Source organism: Calliopsis andreniformis, chromosome 2 (genome assembly GCF_051401765.1).
Source record: "Calliopsis andreniformis isolate RMS-2024a chromosome 2, iyCalAndr_principal, whole genome shotgun sequence".
In the NCBI taxonomy this organism is placed as follows: domain Eukaryota; kingdom Metazoa; phylum Arthropoda; class Insecta; order Hymenoptera; family Andrenidae; genus Calliopsis; species Calliopsis andreniformis.
Window position 1 is genome coordinate 7,062,166 of NC_135063.1, and position 19,001 is coordinate 7,081,166.

Here is a 19,001-nt window from a genome sequence, read left to right on the forward strand (position 1 = left end):
TGTTGAGTGGAATAACGCGAGGCAGTCGTAGATTTTTAACTTGAATTTCTGGATAGAAATTTATTTAAGTTTTCTTAGAAATAATATTAATTTGAAAAAGAAATATTCAGTGAAGAATGCTCAGAATATTTTCCTATTATTAAGCCTCTTTATATTGTCTCAAAAACTAAAATGAAAATCATAACTTGAAATCGAGGAAGAGGAACAGTATCAGTATCATATCGCACAGTATCAGTGCTCCTCTAGATGGATAAGGAAATGAGCGACAGCAATTTAAAGAAAAATAATCGACATTTATTGCGAATGTATTAAGTTATCTTACATTCCGTTCGGAGCATTCGAACTCGCGAACGAGACACGGTTTCGCACGCTTTCTCTCTTTCTCTCTATCGATTACATTACAAATAAATATTCTCGCTTCCACGCTGATCGTGGCATTTCCCCGTCGCGTTAAAAGGATTCCAACGAGCTCCTTCGCATGTCTAATTCCACTTCCGTTCGAACGAAACGGGGTTTCCTTCCTTCTTCGTGCTCGAGGAAACGAAACGACCAGTGTTCGCCCTCTTTCTCTATACAGTTTTTAACGCTAAAACATGGCGACACGAATAAAATGTACAGAGGAGTTTTGTAAACGATAATACCTTTCAGTGATGAAAATATGAACGTGCAAACACGACTCATCCTTTCTCCCCTTCTGTAAACATGCATGTACATGGACAACTCGCGCGCACGCACACTCGTGAAAAGAACTCCGTATCAACGATCGTTAAATATAATTTATGTATGATTAACGCACACGATAAATAGCTTTTCTATTCGTTGCGAGACTCTATCGATTTAATACACATCTTTTTACTTCATACTTTTTTCTCGCCGATCTCTTTTATAGAAATATATTAACATTAATTTTGTTATCTTAATACTTCTCATTCCCGCGAAACAACCTTAGACTCTCTCGCTCGATCCATTTCCTTTAACTTAAGGAGAGATTTAATTTTGTAACGCTTCAACTCTGTAAGTAGTACGTGTCAGTAATAATATTTATGTAAAACAGTGTAACTGTAATTTGGGCTATTTCACGAAATGGAGGCTCTGATGACCAAACGTATTTATATTTTTCTATATTTACTTCAAATGTATCAAATATATCAAATATAGAAAAATTGTTACACAAATTACTGTGTATTTTTAAAGTGTAAATATTTATTTGGGTTAAATGCAATTCTATTAAATAAAACGTAATATCAGTAAAATAAGTCATAGTTCATTGTAGAGGATGTTCTCTTCTTCCATGATGTAAAATAGTCCTACTACTTGTTCACATTTTTATAATTTACTATTAACCACAAAAGTTGACACAAATATTACCACTGATGCGTAGCACTCTCGAACAACAAATAAAAGTAGAATTGAAACATCACAAACTTACAACTCCCCTTGAAGGTAATTTCACAGCGACACGACCCTCAACCCCCTTCCCTCAACTCGACAACCACTATGAAGTAACATTCATTCTTGATAAAATTATATCAACGAACAGCTATTATAATATTCGCAACATAATTCTCTCGACGATAAACTACACACATCGAAAACTTAATGTAATAATATAAATAATGATTCGCGTCTACGCATCCATTCGCTCGAGGACCTCCGACACATGAATCATGATGGCTGACAGAAGTCCACGAACGACTGGAAGATGATGAACGTGAATGCGTATGGATTCTCTTTTAACGCTCTCTCGTGTGATCTTAACGCTTTACTATGTACAGAACACGCTACGAATGATTAAATACGCGCCTGCGACAGAATGGGAATAAGTTGGCGACTTTGTGGAAACTTTTCGTCGTAGAACCACTTGCAACTTCCATACGGGTGCTGTAATTCAAGTTCCGAGGATCTATGAACGTAACTCGTGTGGACGTACCAACTTTTCACGAATTCAGGACTTTCAATGGCGCGTCGTTCTTCGACGAATATACTTGCATTATCCCATGGCTGTGTTCACCTGTATAGACTCTTCATACGTACAAGTGCAATTCGAGTAGCAGTTCGTCGTTTTGTTTCGTGTATTAATATGTTATGAGAACTTGAAATTTGGAAGGTTCATTTAATGGTAAATAATTAAATATGGTGTTGATTTTATATTTATAGAACTAATTTATAACCCCGTTATGGCTATATATATGTACTCTGAACGCTATTTCAAATACAGTCATTTAATAAATTGCATCCATATAGAGATATGTATAGCTTGTGTTTAATTAAATTGGCGATGCATTTGAGGCTGCGCGATCGCGATCAAAAACAATTATACTTATTTTTTTGAAGCTACCAAAGAAATAAGATTTACACGAGTGACTGTTTAGATCTATTGCATTCTTATTTTTTAAAGTGCATATTTTAATTTCTCGAAGTGCATCTCAACAAGAATGATCGTTTATTATATTATGTGTTCATATTTTTCCTCCGCAGTACATAAACGCCTACACTTTAAGGGTGCATCTTCATATAGAACGTAAATGGACAACAATTTTTTCTCTTGGTAAGTATACATAGTTTTAGTAAACGGACGTTATATCGCGATGAGAATTCCAGGTGCATTTTAAAAATAGAGTCCAGTCTCTCCGAGTGCATGTGCACACCTCTTGCAAGTGAACATCTACTTTATTACACCGACACGACCGTGCATTTTACACTTCACGGTGAGTGTTATACACTTCTCAAAACACGAACTGCTTTTTTGAAATAAATATAAATATGTCTCATAATTATTCGAACGATGATAAATTGCAATTCTTTATCCTGAATTATTTATGGAAATATTTAATTTTAACGAATAAATGTATCTTCTTCTCATTTTTATATAATAAAAACGTAGATTAAAGTAAAACTTATCGAAAGTTTTCTTAATTATTCCTGATTAAAGCTTCTGTATTATCAGATTTCACTTTACTTTTTGAATTAATACATGAAACAATAGAAAATAAAAAATAGGTAAACAATTTTACGATTTCAAATAATACTATTATATTGTGACCAGTATATCATTTCAAATTTGATCAATTTCTTACGTTTCCTGATGCATAGACTCATTCAAATGATTATAAGTAATACTACCACAATAAATAAATATCCCTTTTCAACTAAAAGATCCAATAATAATACCCATCTTCAGTCCTGTATCGTGCCTCAACCAGATCTTCACAATATCCATAATACTCTCAAAATTGTTCGCCAATCTATTCACCATCGCAGACGTTTCTAAATTACAAAATATCGATCGGAGACTTTCAACAGTCCTCATTTAGAGTCCCCGATCTTTGAGGCAACGCAAGCCTCATTTAATCGACGTATATTTACTATATACAATGTTAATAATTACCAGTCGAGTGTGTGATCATCCAGACTACAATAATAACGTAGGAGATGATGATATCAAAACTGTTACCAGCGGGATAACAAAAATCAATCGATACCTACAGTGACCAGTAATCATAAAAAGGAACGTTGAGTTAAAAAAGACGACGAAAACTGTAAAGTACCGAAATCCAGGGTACGAAAGCTTCCAGAAGCTTCTCCTTGGATCCAGGTACTTAATAATCTTCGCCCACAATCTGTACACGGTACAAAAATAATTAGAATAGCTGCGACCGTTTCCAACGCCAGACTCGAGGACCACCCTTTTGCTGTTCCGCCCGCCTGATCCTTTTCTCTGCTGCCTCACCACTAAAAATAATTTTCGACTAGAATTTATTCCTCTTTGTTCGCGATGATTATCGTTCTTGTTTCTTCCTCTAGGATAATATACTGTAAGTTTCTCTTTTTCGTTTGTGGTAGCATGGTCGAATTCATACGATAGCGAATGATAGATTTATTGGTGTTCATCAGAAGAATAATCCATGATCTTTGGCTATCGTGTTTTCCTTACGAAAATCGAGTATCTATGTTTCGCTATTATTGTGTCGCAACTGCTATCGTTTGTCGAAACTTCAACTCACAATCAGTGATTAATTAATACATCGAAGACCGTGTTAATTAGAGGATGCCCTCTTCGTAGAAGGAAATTAGGCATTTCGCGTATGCTGAACGTAAATCCACAAAAATTTCCACGCTACTGTAGTTTATAATGATTTTCTATGATGTTCAGACTGGTTACGATGGATGGATGTGATGAACGAGCATGCAAAAGAATATTTAATAATGATAATAATTTTTTTTTGAATCTTCGATACGATTCTTCTTTTTAGAAATTTAAAAGAAACTTAGATAGTTTATTAGAGATAGCAGTGGCTAATAAGATTATTAAAATTAAAAATAAATAGGTGTGGATATAATAAATTAAATGTTCATTTCATAGACTTAATTTCATAGGTCAAGACCGTGTCTCGACGAAATCCTTATTGTTAGTTAATGATTCAGCGTTCAAGAGTTGATGTTCTTTCACGATCGATATCCGTGAAGTACATTACTTAAACTAATGATTAAAGCTTGAGATTCTGCGCCATGGAAAATTTACTTCGTGATTTATTGCCTGTGTACGATTCTTTCCTACGAAGAATCGGATCGACAACTTAATTTGTTAATCATCGAATGTATCGCGAAATGTATGCTTGTTGTATACACTTACACGTTTTTTAATACTTTTTTTTTTAAGTAGATATTCTCATTCTCTGTTCTTCGAATAAAGGTATTTCATTCATAATGTGATGAATGATCTTGAGTGACTAATATCTTTTGTCCTCAGTATAATCGTTTCAGTGTTTCGACTATTATCGCTAACTTCTCTTGTCAGTTATTGAGTACGAAAAATTCGGTGGGGTTCACTATTAAACAGCTAACTAGTGACAATAGTATCAGAGAAATAGTGTCTTCATTTTTGTCCTTCTTTTTAATACTTCTAATTAACAATTACTATGTGCTTGTCAGGCAAGAATTTTATTTTCGAATTAGGAACGTTCTTAAGTAGCAATCGATAATAAATTGAGAGACGATTGACTAGCAAATTTCGAACAATAATTTAAAGAAAATAAATAAAGACACTAAATAAACCTTACGCGATTAAAGTGATTCATGAGGCAAATTGGTAATATTATCGAACGTGATCGTTCAGGCGAACGACAGAAAAGTAATAGAAGTCGACTTAGGACGACTTTATATTTCTCTGGAATAACGCAATGCGATTTCTAGAGGCAATTTATCAAAATTTCGCATAAAATGAATATATCTCAAACTTGATATAGAGTAGCATGGAAAAATAAACCTGTCACAGTTTCGGTTTTAAATTGCTTTCAATGAAAACTAGCAAATTATTAACTCACTAGTGCTACCAATCACGTATTACTGACTTTCTAAATTAACAGATGGAATAAATTTATATAATATGTACCTCAAAACTGAATTAAAGAAGAAATTGTAGTTATTTTAGAAATTCGATTATCACAGATAAAGAGGACTGAAAATTCCCTTCAACAATGAAAACGAATAATGAATTTCTAAAGGAGTTCTCAAATCTGAAAAAGAATCTCAAACATTTCCATTTCAAGAAATCATTTGCAGAGTAAAGTACAAAGTGTATCGCGTAGTTTCTCGTAGAAAGAGAATTCTAGTTCATGTTTCTTGATAGGGGATTCGCCTAACTCGCTCTACAGACAGTACAAAGATGAACAGGTTCCTGTTTCACGATCCCTCTGCAGGACTTTGAAATCGACTTCCCTATTGACTCAACAGATCAACAATAGTGACGCATCAAAGGTAACGATCTATTTGTCACACGCTGCAAGATACGTTGCCAGGTTTATCACATGATGGAAGTGTGCATAAATTACGCACACTAGGTACACTTGTGTCGTGTTGAGAGAATGTCGCACGGTGGATCTCCAATTTGTATGCTGTCTCTACGTCCAGTACTTCGAAAACAGTTGCATGAGAATTAAAATTTTAATTTCTACGCGCAATGCAGTTGCACTTTACAAGTGCAATGCTCTGTTTAAAAAATATGTTACTGAAAACTCCTTTAGTTTCGAGATAAAGTCTTTTCATAATTCTACTAACAGAAATATTAGAATAGACTAATAAAAAATTGTTTCTCGTTATCATCGTATTCTGTCGCCAACAAAATATGATAAAAACTATAATCCACTCACGTAATCTAATACACTTGATAGCAGTAGTATACATTTGGTAGCACTAATAATTTTATCTACTCAATTTTCATTTTTATTATTACTACTCAAAGACGGTTAAAGCATCTGTTCTGTCACCTTCAATCAACATGACAGGTTATTTCTAGCAGTGAAAGAATATCGCGTTAGAACAACAAAAAGGAAAATATAGTTACTTCAGAGATAGAAGATTACCGCTTGATAGACGACGATATTTCCTCCTGCCACGAACAGATCACGTTCTCCGTTAAGATAGGAACGACACGTAGCAAAAGGGCAGAATTTCTCCTTCTTTTGCCAGTGATTTTTCTGTGAGCGTAACACGTGTCGTGCGAAAGTGATTTTTCTCGACTCGCGTGCTGCTTGCTATTTAGAGCGCGTTTGGGGCCGAAGTAGAAACAGTACGTGCGCGAAAATCACACCTCGTTGAAGCAGCTGACATCCGATCTATTGCTTTCCCTTCCTCCACTGTCTACTTCCGCCTCGTCCTTTGTTTGAGACTTTCGACGATCATTCTCGAGAATATTTTAGAAAGCGATATTTCTCGTCAAAAATATTTAATTCGAGTTAGGATTCTCGTTTCCCTTCGTCCTGGTTCATTTCTCGAATACCATAAATACGAAACATGAAACATAGTCGTACATCGCATTGTTTATTTATTCCTGCAATCTTCTCTCAGCGTTTGAATTCTTTATTCAATAACGAGTGTTTCGTCGGCCAAATATCTGCAACTTCGAACAACAAATTTCCTCGGTTTCCTTTTGTTATGCTCTTCCTCAGAACGTAACAGCCACTCTCATTCCTCCCCTTCGAACTGCAACACTCGTTATCGTTCAACCGAGCAACCTTATCGCAGCAAGTAACAATATTCATTCGAAGCTCAGAATCGGCTTCTTTCTTTTCGAATACCATTAACGACGTTTCTGCTACTTTCCCTTGACATTCCATCATTCTTTCACTGCTGCTGCTAAATGGCCTCGAGAAGAAAAATGGGCCACGTCCGCGCCAGTGGCTCGTTAGTCGGTGAATGTTCGAGTGGCATCTTTTGAAATCCATTAATGGAGGAACTTGTACGTATTGTTAAGATACTTCTGCGAAGAATCCAGAAAGTCCTGTCGAGGTAGTCGCAGGCTCATCAGACCGCGCCTGAGACCTCGGATTCCCTTCGACGAAACTTCCATCGAATCACCACACTGGAAGTAATTCCTTTTCAGCGTGGGAATCGACTTCTCGAAAGCTCGACCCGTTATCTTCGCCCCTTGCAGCGATAGCCTCTGCACGTACCGGAAGTCCACTGTCCTCCTCCTGTCAGCCTGACCGCCTGGCGTCCTTCTTCTCGTTTCTACTTCGCTTGCGACGCACGATGCACTCTCCCCTGGAGCGCATAGGGAATAGGGTTCCATTCGATTCTAGCCTTCACGGTGCCTTCGCAGTGAAAGGTAAAGTCGAGGACACAGGGAAGCACACAGTGATGTTGACAATCTGTTTTCTTGTTACTGGCTTGAGAAGTAAGATGAAGGACTGGAAGCTCTTCTTCTTGAGAACGTGTGCCTCTCTTTAAATAGAGGAATCTCTACTTCTGTTATCTGTTTCTAGATCAAGTGCTGCATACTCGGTCCTTAGTCCCTGCAGATTAATATGAATCCCTGGTGCCTTGTCTGGTAACACCAGTAGGAAAGATCGGGGAATTTGGGTCACACTGAAGGAGTCAATTTTTTTAAAGACGAAGGGATGATCCAGGGATTCTGTACTCTTAGAAGGATCCCAGGGTTCTGTGTTTGGTATCTTTTTGAAAATTAGATACCGTAATTCCAGTAAATCCTAGCTATTGTTTGTCTTGGATTCTTGCTGTCTGGTCTTGAAATTGCATGAGAGCAATAAAAGGAACGAGGAATCAAGTAGATCTGGCTCCTAAAGAATAGGAGAAGTTTCCAAGAGTTTCGGGGATTCGGAACGACTATTGTGATCTTGAAGACGAGTAGTCCCGTTAGCAGCCCCCAGGAGCTTAAATTTCAGCAAGGGAACATTTCCCAGGAAACAGTCTGCGGGTATATCTCCATGGGAATAGTTTTGCACGCGATTGTAGGCTATCAGTTCCTTGTCAGCGCCGCCCACCACCCCTCGATTATCCTACCCCGAACGTGTTCACTCGAAGACTGCATAAGCGATCAAGGAACCGAAAGGGTCGGAGCGTGCTGCATCGGAAACAGTTCCCCATCGCCTTCTCATATTTCACGTTCGCCGCCGTGTCGAGGCGTAACATATCGTTTCGAGCCGAACGAGGGTAAGAAATTCATCTCAGCGTGATCGTCGATCCACGTCCAGCAGTCTATTTCGAGGCCTGCCCTAACTAACTCAATGGCCTTCGGCCAAGAGGACAGACAAAACGAATTCCCTTCGCGTTTTCCATCAGCCTCGCCTTTTCTCCTTCGCAATTCCGAATCTCTTTCAGAAACTCCGAGTCTTGCCTCTCCATACGAGTTACGCGATTCCAGGAAACGTGTCTTACCTCCTTGGCCCTCCCTTTCAGTGCCCGACACTTCGCTTCGTTTCTCGAGCATTTGTCCGTTGCTGCAGGGAAAACTCGCTGCGAGGACTCCACTTTGCTAGGATGATAAGATGGAGTATTTCTTGCGGCGATACAAGTTTCGTTTGGCGAAGTTTGGCAGTGCTTGTGACAGTATAGCGATTGTGGTTTTCAATCACTTTTTGGTATTTGTTTATTTGGTGTTAAGTGTCTTTCACTTTTTGGAGATTGCAATATGAAGAATACGTGATACACATTGTGGTATAAAAGTTTTTGTAATAATAGGGAGACTTTATGATTTTTTAGAGAAGTTTGAAATACACTTGTTCCCCTTTTCTATGTTTCCTCTTTTATTCTTGTGTTGTCTGCAAGTGACTCATTGATTCAATTATGGGCCATAAACACTGTAATGTATTTCGATTTAGAAGTCTTCACTTTGAATTTGTTTTCATGTTTTTTATCCATTTTTGAACGTTTAGATCGTCGATGACCAAAATTGGAAAAAAGGTAAGAAGTCTCTATATTTGTAACATATTCACAGATCCATTTAGACAACATAGAAGTAGTCTAATTTGGAATTTTCAATTCAATAGAGATCGAAATCAGGCTCCGATGACAGAACCATCTCACCCAAATCTCGAACGATGACACATTCTCGAAGAATGTCCCCAGACAACTCTGATCGACCTCCAAAGAATAAGAATCGGCATTTTCATCCTCTTTTCGAAGATAAAACTTTCCCTCCATCCGCAAGTCGCTTGAATCTCCGAGACAGACAGCGCATGAATCGATAACGTAATTTTGCGTCACCTCAAGAAAGGAAGACTCAGCTTCTCGAGGTACTCTTGCCTTCCCATAGATTCACTCCCTCTCTCTTCTTGAGATTTTCTATTGAAACCCTCCTTTCGTTGAGAATTTCATCTTCTTCGCGAATCTTATGTGAGAAAATAAATCAGGCTGTTGACGTGTGTTCCTTCCACACTTTGTAGGTCACAGTTTCTTTCTAGCTCAACACTTGGACATGAACTCCAACATCGGACATGCCTAGAATATCTTCTTCCCCTACACTGAAGAAACCGCCTTTGGATTTACCATCTGGGGATTATTTCAACCACTATTCATGGCCTCCCATGTACATCCTGATTTACACGAAACTCCCTTCCCAGACTGCAGCTTAATAACACGATCTTCCACGCTTCCCTTCCGCAGGCGTTGAACACTTCAATAAAAGAATTACTCGGTAAATAAAAGATGAACGCAACGAAAGTACGGCACGTCGTCTTCACCGCCGATGACAATTCATCACACTCTTCTTATCACCGATGTTCGAGTTCCTCAACGTCTTCCTGCGACCATAACTCGATCCCAGGATAGATCGGGACCGATCCAAGCATCGAATCGCGGCGAACACTTCAACAGACACGTTCACCCTCCGACACGTGTCTCCTCATCGCTTGATTAAAATCGCTGCGGCGCTTGGAACCACGTTCCCTCCCTTGGTCTCCCTCGAGTCGAGAGTTTCGCGTCAAGGAGAAACACTTGCTGCACGAGTGCAGGCCGGAAGTTACGTACAGGGAGGCACGTGAGGAACTTTCCTCTCTCTTCAGATAGTGTCGTTGCTCTGGTCGTTCCCTTCCCTTGTTTCATCTCGCCTCAACTCTCCTCTCTAATTCTTTCTCCTTCTCAACCCCCTCTCCTCCGCCATTGTCGATACTCGAGGTGTCAGCTCGCCCGTCGCGTGCCTCTTTCAGTTGGACTCCTTGGCTTGTTCTGTCTCCCGTAGAAAATAAGAAAATACTCTGGCGAATCTGAAGCGGAAAACGAACGGAGGGTCCCCGGGTTTCAGCATGGCGCTCGTGGTGCACGGAAATCGTCCCCTCTTTCCGGCTACGAGTGCTGCTTAACCACTTACGTGAAGTACCTTGCGAGGAGCACCAGCGCCAATGGCACTATTGTTTGCGCCCTGAAGACGCTCGCGTCGCTGCCGATGCCGCACACCTCGTTGGTGAAGGGCGCGCAGGACATCTGGAATATCAAACCATCACATGTTGGCCAGGTTAATTGCGACGTCTGATTGGGACACGGTTTGGGACGTTTGGCACACGAGGATGGTTAGATTTTTAGGTGATTGAAGGAGTTAGAATTGGAACGATGCAAGATATTTTGTATATTTTATATCAAGTTTTCTATAAGTAATGACCTTAGATAGCACACATCTTCAAGACGTCTGTTTTACGTCTGGAGGTCTTACAACATCATTTGGACGTCTTTAAAATATCCGACAGTGTAGGTCTTGAAGACTTTTTACAAATTTGCTTCTGTATTTCATTTCAAATACGTCATTACTTATATGAAAATCTGATAAAAGGATTTACTATATACAGTGATGAAAGCAGAGCTGAAAACTATTGGATGGATTATACATATGACAGGAATATTTCTTGAGACTAGCAACGTGGCAAATTAGAAATCAGAAGATAATAAATGAGTATATTAAACAGAATAAATTGGAATATCTCAAAGACTGATAAATGCATAACTGATAAATGCATAATGATATGAGTTTTTATAAATTATAATTAACTGATACCTATGTGCTTCTACTATATAGTAGAATGAAAAGTCATTTCCTGATTTCTGCATTTACAAATTCACACGAGTTCGAAGTAAGCATAAAGCAATGAACTATACATATAGCACAGTAGACTGATGCAGTCAATTTGCATTCATTATACAGGTTTAAATAAAATCGAACAAGAACAGTACTCAACTTCTACGAGGCTTGATCTTTCATATAATTTAGTATAATCTAATTACTGTCAGTGCATATCAAGGTAGCAAAAAATATATTTCTATTTTTTCCTTACACTGAAAAGACTCCTCAACCCTACTAAACAGTATATAAAGTATACATATGTCTAAATATTATAAGTTCCAGTTCTCCATTTCTACCACACACCTTCCATCCCCTATACTAAATATTGCAACGTTAACAGCACTCTTCGACCATAAAAATGGTAGAAAAAGAGTATGATTCAAAGTCCCGACTCGCAGAAGTTGAATAAAATATTTTCCCACGATTTTAATTTCACATGGAGAGTCGGGGAAGGCGTCGTTGGTACAGTGAATTAGAAAATTCTCCTTAAAATTTGATCACCAACGAACTGCAGCTTCTTCGCCAAGAATGTAACCTCGCAACGAGATACGTACTTATGTATCTTACAATGCAGCTCGAGCTACCCAGATCCATATTTTAAGGAACTCCAGAAACGCTGTAAAGCGCTGAGGGGACCGGGACCGTATCTCGTTGCGGTAACAGTCTCTTCCCAAGCGGTAGCGGCAAATATTTACCTTCAAAAGCGAGGTCGACATTCTGTCAAGGAACTCCTTTATAAATTGAGCTGTGTCATCGCCACAGTGCCGACGGATCCTATGATGGGAACACTCCAGGTACTCCTTGAAGCCGCTGCAACAGACACATTTCAACGTTTCTCATTACTATCGATAATCGATCACTTTTCCTGCTTTATTCCGACATTTCCGCGAACCACTCCTCTGTTTATAATTATTTTTCTTTCCTTTCTCCATTTATTTTCCGACATTGCTGTATTTGATGTTTAATGCGTGCTTGGACCCTGATTGAAGGTTATTAATTATTCTTCGTACTGCCCTTTCAATGTAATAATTTCATAGATGTATAGGCAAATAGGAGGTCGAGATAATACTTGATTGGAAAATAATAAATTTAATGACAAATTTTAGTAAGAAATATTAATAACGAATTCTAACAATAATGCGTGTTTAATTTATTATTCTGGAAATTGATTTAGTTCTCAATCTTTTAAATATTATCCGTGGTTTTTTACAAATTGGGGTACAACTTTTTACGTAACATTCAGTGATTAGTAATTCTTGTTAATTTATGAGTAAGTCCATTGGCATATATAGACCAAAGATATGGTAAAAGATCAATAATTGAATAAAATATAAAGCGAAATAAGTCTATAAAAATGATGGTGTCAAATGCAATATCACAATACAATAAGAATAAAAAATATCTGAAGGATAAAATGAAATGATGTGATATAAAGTGTGAATAGCTACTAGAAATAGAAGAACGAAGAAAAGAAGTAAGTGGAGTATGTGTAATAAAATTTTGACGACATATGTGCATCAGAAAGTCTCGAATATCAGAAATAAAAATTTTAGCGAAAAACATTAGAAAAAGACAATATTGCAGCACACATGAAACATATACATAACACAATTTTCTAAATTATAATTTGATATGCCTTAACGAAAAGCCTGAATTAAAAGCTCCCTTCATTTAAACTTGTTCGATATCTGACACGTGTCTCGTTCCTCGCTCGCCGAAGCAAAATGAATCTTTTTGCAACTGGAGACTGCGATTTCGTATTACAACCGAAAGTATCTCATCTAGAATATTATTCGCGGAACGACGCCACTTCGACAGACACATGTATATCTGGCTTTTAATTAAATGTATTTGCCCGACTTCGTCCTGATCCGTGAAACCACTTTTTTCATTCCACTGGCACTCATTGTAATGGGCTTTGCACAAGGGAACTTCAACTGAAATCGTGCAAAGTCTCTCTTTGCACGAAAAAGATTAATTCTCGGAAAAATATCTAATAATTCTCTTTTTACCTTCTTCTTTCGACTATTTCTGTTATAGAAGTGCCTACACAGAATTTGAATAACTGTGGCTCGCTTAATTAAGACCGTCTTTCAATTTTTAATATTCAAATGCCCATGGATTTTTCTTACAGACAGAGTCATCAAATCTGACTATAGAAAGCTGAACGCTTTTCAGAACTAAAGGTATTTAGAGAAGATAAATAAACATTTTGTTAAGCCACTGAAAATCGAAAAAATCTTTTTATCTAAACAAACTATGAATCTTTGAAAGTTCGAAACTGACATGAGCTTACAAGATAGAAAGCAGACTGATTTGAAGATGGATTTACACGTTGTTGGTATAATACATCAGGTGTCCGCGGTGCCATAAATCGACGTCACAATAAGACAAGCCTGTAATGCCGTCTTCTCTTGGAATAAAACTTCCCATCAGGGTTCGCGTATACGAGGCATTTATCAAAGTGTAGCAGATTGAACGAGACAAGTACTATTGTGTAAAGTCGCGACATTTGAACAACAGCGAGTCGAACGAAATTTCTTTGAATATTCTACATATAATATTTTCAAAGCTATCAATTATAGAAATTATTAGATTCGTGGTTAAATTAATTAGCTATTTAATATAATTTGATTATCTAGATTTGGGTTCCCTTTAAATAAGTCTATCTCTTAATGAAAATAGATTTCATTAGAACGAAGCCAATTATTTATATTATATATAATACTATTTTTATTATTATTATGTATAATAATTATATATAATATTATATAATATATAATAATTTCACTTTTCTATGTTAATTACTGTTACTGTTATATTCATATCTAATTTATAATACGTATATGTAATCAATATTTTATGTTTGTCATTGCATTACTGTACAAGTTATTAATGTACTATTATTACTGCATAATGTATATTCTTAGGTAAATATTTCATTATTTTTCTTAGTGAACGTTTAATAATCTGCGAATTACTACGTAAATATTTACTGTTAACTATTACTTAAAAAACAGATGTTATTTATTCGTACGATGCAACCATCAAACCTCGATGTTTTAAAACACAACCTCGTCAGCAATATTCGAAAAAACGTAAAACGTTAAAAACTGCTTCACCGCATTTACCGACAATATAAAAAGTATCCGACTTTTTCGTTCGAACGGGGCAGCAACAAAATTTGATCCCGATCTCGAGACTCCATAAAATATAAAATTCTTTTGCCGTCCATAACAATATACAGCGCCACGAAATAAAAGAAAGAAAGTAAAGCATTTTTATGGGTGGCGACTTAAAAACTCGACGAAGGAAACGATGGAGGATCATAAACATTGATGTCGAGAATCAATACGCGAGAAGGGGGAGGAAAAATAAAGAAATAATAATAGAAACGCATTTGCGATTGTCCTTTTCTGTGGATCTTCCCTTTCTATTTTGCTACGAACTCCCATGTAAACACGAAAAGAGGGAAGAGGCTTTTCACGATCCCACCCTCCAGATAGAACGTAATGTCATTAGCTTATCTCCGCCACGGTCTGTTGCAGCTTTTGAAATTGTGCATTGCTCGCTGGAAAAAGGAGAAAGGGACTCGGGAATGTGAAGCACAACGAGGAGGAAAAGATAGAGAATGGGAATGGAGAAAGGGAAGATGAGGATGAAGGGCATGAAGAGAAAAGGTAAGAGGGAGGAGTTAAAGTGGGGAAGAAAAAATACAGAATGGGTAAAAAGAGCAGCATTTCGAAACAAAAGAAAGAAGATAATAGCGAATGAAGGAGGGCATATATTGTACCGAAGAAATGGAAAAAATAGAAAGGGTAGAAGGATAGACGGAGAAAAACAAAAAAAAAGGAAGTTCATAGCACAATTGGGAAGTTAAAGATTACACAGTAGAAAAGAAATGGAAATAGTGAAAAAAGAAAACGAAAGATAGTCATAATACACAAGTCCTGAGGGTGATAAAAAAGGAAGAAACGGTAGAACTACGTGAAAGGAAAGAGAAAAGGGTGCACTGAATGAAACAGAGGGAAAAGTAAAATAATAAGTAGAGTAAGGATAAAAAGTATGAGTGACAAAAAGTGAAACAGAAAGGTAGAACACAAGAGCAAAAGAGAATACAGAGAAAATCGAGAGAAAAAATGACACGATAAAGAACAAAATATTTATCATAAGACAAAAAGAGACCCACGAAGAAAGAAAAAAAAGTGGAAAATATGACACTGAGGAATTGTGTAAAGGAGAAATCGGAAGAGGATGCAATTACATAAATAAGAAAATAAAGTCACGGATGAAGCACAAAAGTGCAGACGCGAGTGACACGCAAAGCGACAAAAGAGAGCGAAACAAAAGAGGAAAAAATGTGTGGGTAGAAGAGGAAGAAACGCGGAAAAACGACGAAGATGAGAAAAAGTCAACACTGAGAGTAAAGGGTAGGAAAGAGAAAGTGAGTGAAGGGAAAGCGATAAAGGCTAAGTATGTGAGAAGAGGAAAAAAGGTTTCAAACACATCCTCTGCGTATGAATACGTTTCTTTAACACTCTTATCGCGTAAATTCAATTGCACCCTCCAGCTGCACACGCTCGTTTTTACATTAAATCTTTATGCACGTCCTATGAACGTTTAATGCGCTTAATGGAATGACTTATCCAAAGAATGCACTTTCAAGCCACCGCACGGTACATTTTCAACCTTTAATTCATACCACGATAAAAAAGTGCAGGGACGCGTTAAGACTATGCTCACGAAATTCCTGCTTTAATCAAGCTGCCCTGCGTTGCTCATCTATAATTAGTGATATGACAAATTAGTGACCGACTTATCCAATCATTTCAGGGTAAGGGGTGCTGGTAACAATTATTGACACTGTTTCAGGCTTCTCTCTTTCTGTATTTAGTATATACATAGTAGACATTCGACTCTAGTTTGTTAATTTCTTCTGATCAAAGCAACGAATTGAATTAAAAGTCTATGTAAAAGAGGATCCACTGTGCACGTAGAAAATGCATGGTGCAAAGAATGAAATTTAATCGGCGGATGCAGTCGAGACATCAACAAAAGTCAAGGCTACGGGCATGTGTACATGCAAGCTTATTCAAGTACATATTCTCTGTCGATCCATTAATATTAATTATGATATGCATATAATAGTAACCTGTATCTGGAGCGCAAGGAAAAAACCGTGTCGTGGTAAGGAGACAGGAAACGTTCTGATGCACGGAAATCAAATTATTAAGAAACTTCAAGAAAATAAATAGAAATTCATTTTTATCATTTCTCTTAAACATGAAAAATTTCAGTTTCAAATTATTTTCTATCTTTAATCATTTAATTCGCGAAATTCTTCAATTTCTATATTCCGTACGAACAAAAATATTTCACGTCGAAATGCGTTTAATATTGAAAATATGTCATGCATGAAAATTCCATGTCACATGTTTGTTATTCCAACAAGAGAATAAAGAGCATACAAGTTTAAAACAACATCACCTACATAGTTCATTGAACATTAAACAATAACAGATACTACTATAAAAAAAAAAAATTGCAATTTTCATTTGTCCCTCAGAAAATTCCAGTTCGGGTATGAATAAATAGTGAGGTTCAAAAATTTGGTACGGCTGAACATGCAATCGCAATCTTTCAACTTCGAAGACAGATATAAAAAAAGCAGGAAGAAACACGTGCCATAAAATTTGTAATAATTATTATTTTTCAGTTATTCTATCTGATTTTAAATAAGTATATCGTAATTATACTTGAAGAATATTTTTATTTCAAATAATGACTTATTCAAATTTAAGACTCGTTCCTAAGTAATGAACCAGCAGGAAATTATTCTTGCTTAACAGATTGAAAACAGAGTTTAAGAATATCGAATTTTTTCACTCACCAGCAAAGAGATTTCAGAGATTCGTTCAGGCTCAGCGTGTGGTTCCTTCTTTCAAGCTCCTGGGTTGTTCTCTGGTATTTCTTGCTGCAGAGCTCGTACTCGGGCTGTACTTTCTGTATGCAAGGCGCGTGTTTCAGGAATTCTGTAAACAGAAAAAGGAACAAGTGTATGAAATTAGTGCGGCAAGACCATAATGTTAAAAGAAAAGAAATCGTAGCATACTTCGTGTAATACCCAAGAACTTTGCTACTACAAGATCCAGCAGTTAAATAAATTACTATAAGAGAACGAACAAATCGTCTCAAGCTTTCTCCTCAAATTTTGCCCTTAGGACTGAAAAGCCACTTCTAATTGGCCACTCACTTTACTGACAATAACGACTTAATGAACGACAGATTTAAGGGTTCGAGTTTAATGGTACCTAATGTCCAAATATATTCAAGACCAAAATGTCTCTAGTACAAAGTACAAAAGCTCGTCCCAATTCTTGGTGGAGTTAGTGGAGTTGGGATCAACACTAGTTCTCATGCTCAAATGAGCTCTGCTAAAGTTCTTGTACTAGAGAGTTCTGCATGCTTTCTTACAAGGCCCTACTTAGTCCTAATCTTAGCACTGGCACTGGCGTTAAACCTTCACTAAACAACCATCCCCTTTAGATGTTCTCGAATATTTGCAAACCTAAGTGGAACCCACAGAAATTCTTAGAAGTGCTTCTCAAATTTTGTAATACAACCAAATATCCCCTATATCCGATAAATAATATTTTACAAGATTTTAAGAACACCTTTGTAATTTAATTATCCACATCCACAAATCTTCGTAAAAAAAAGAAAATAAATAAAATTCCTCCACAATTGAAATACATGAACTTGAAAGTCTTCTACAAATAAAAAATTCATAAGTCATTATAAGTGCATAACTGACATAAAAGACAATCGTAGTCACTTTTTCAAATCAAAAGTTTGTTAACCTGCCTGTCCCACAAAATCTAATGAATCTACGACTGTCCTCGCAATTACAGTCGCGCGTTCCATAATGGCTCAGTACAAAATTAACGAGGGATCGTGTCGTCAATGGACGCACCATTCACCGATAAATTATTCACTGATCAGCGCGTCACAGTTGTGTCACGCATTGTCCATCAACACGTCGACCGAAACCTTAAGCAAAAGCAATAACGTTAATAACAGGGACAGACGTTGAAGGTAAATCGAGCAGTCCATCCTTCCTCGAGTCGATTATCAATATTGACGATCGCTTCTCTCGTTTCGCCTTCTTTGGACCACGTCGATCTTCGACGCCCAGTGATGGGCCAGAAAATGAAAGAATTAACTCGCGGTATCGCGAAGGTGCTCGCGGCTGGAACAAGCAAACTCGTTGGACCACGCTCGATATCGATAATCGAGCTCATTACCACTCGCGTGGCCTGGTATCGCTTTTAACGAGGCGCTAATCGCGTAACCGATTTCGAGATATCGGCCAGCTGGATCGATAGTCGGCCAGTGCACCGTGGACCAATGCGACTCGATGATCGCCCTGCTCAATAATACAGCCTGCATCCCCAGGGGGTTGAAACGATATTTAGTGGGACCCAATTCGTGCGCTTGAACTTGTTTTCTTCTTATTGTTTTGCGCAACGAATCGCTGCGGTTGCTGGCTGGATTATTTGAAAATATCGCGAGGAAATATAGATATTTATGGGTAGAGAACAAGTTGAATAAACAAAATCCTGGTGACTGGGGGAATTTAACGTGGGAGAAT

General features: G+C 37.4%; 1 protein-coding gene across 1 annotated transcript in view; it reads right to left on the bottom strand.

Moving 5' to 3' along the window:
- Window positions 1-9,279: 9,279 nt before the first annotated feature.
- Window positions 9,280-19,001, bottom strand: part of LOC143185330 (uncharacterized) — a 42,960-nt gene continuing 33,238 nt past the window's right edge. The window contains exons 4-6 of the mRNA XM_076388280.1: window positions 17,241-17,382; window positions 12,046-12,160; window positions 9,280-10,719 (exon numbers count right to left, since the gene is read on the bottom strand). Of these exons, the coding sequence (XP_076244395.1) occupies window positions 10,603-10,719; window positions 12,046-12,160; window positions 17,241-17,382 (374 nt within the window). The 3' untranslated portion in view covers window positions 9,280-10,602. The remainder of the gene's footprint in view (window positions 10,720-12,045; window positions 12,161-17,240; window positions 17,383-19,001) is intronic.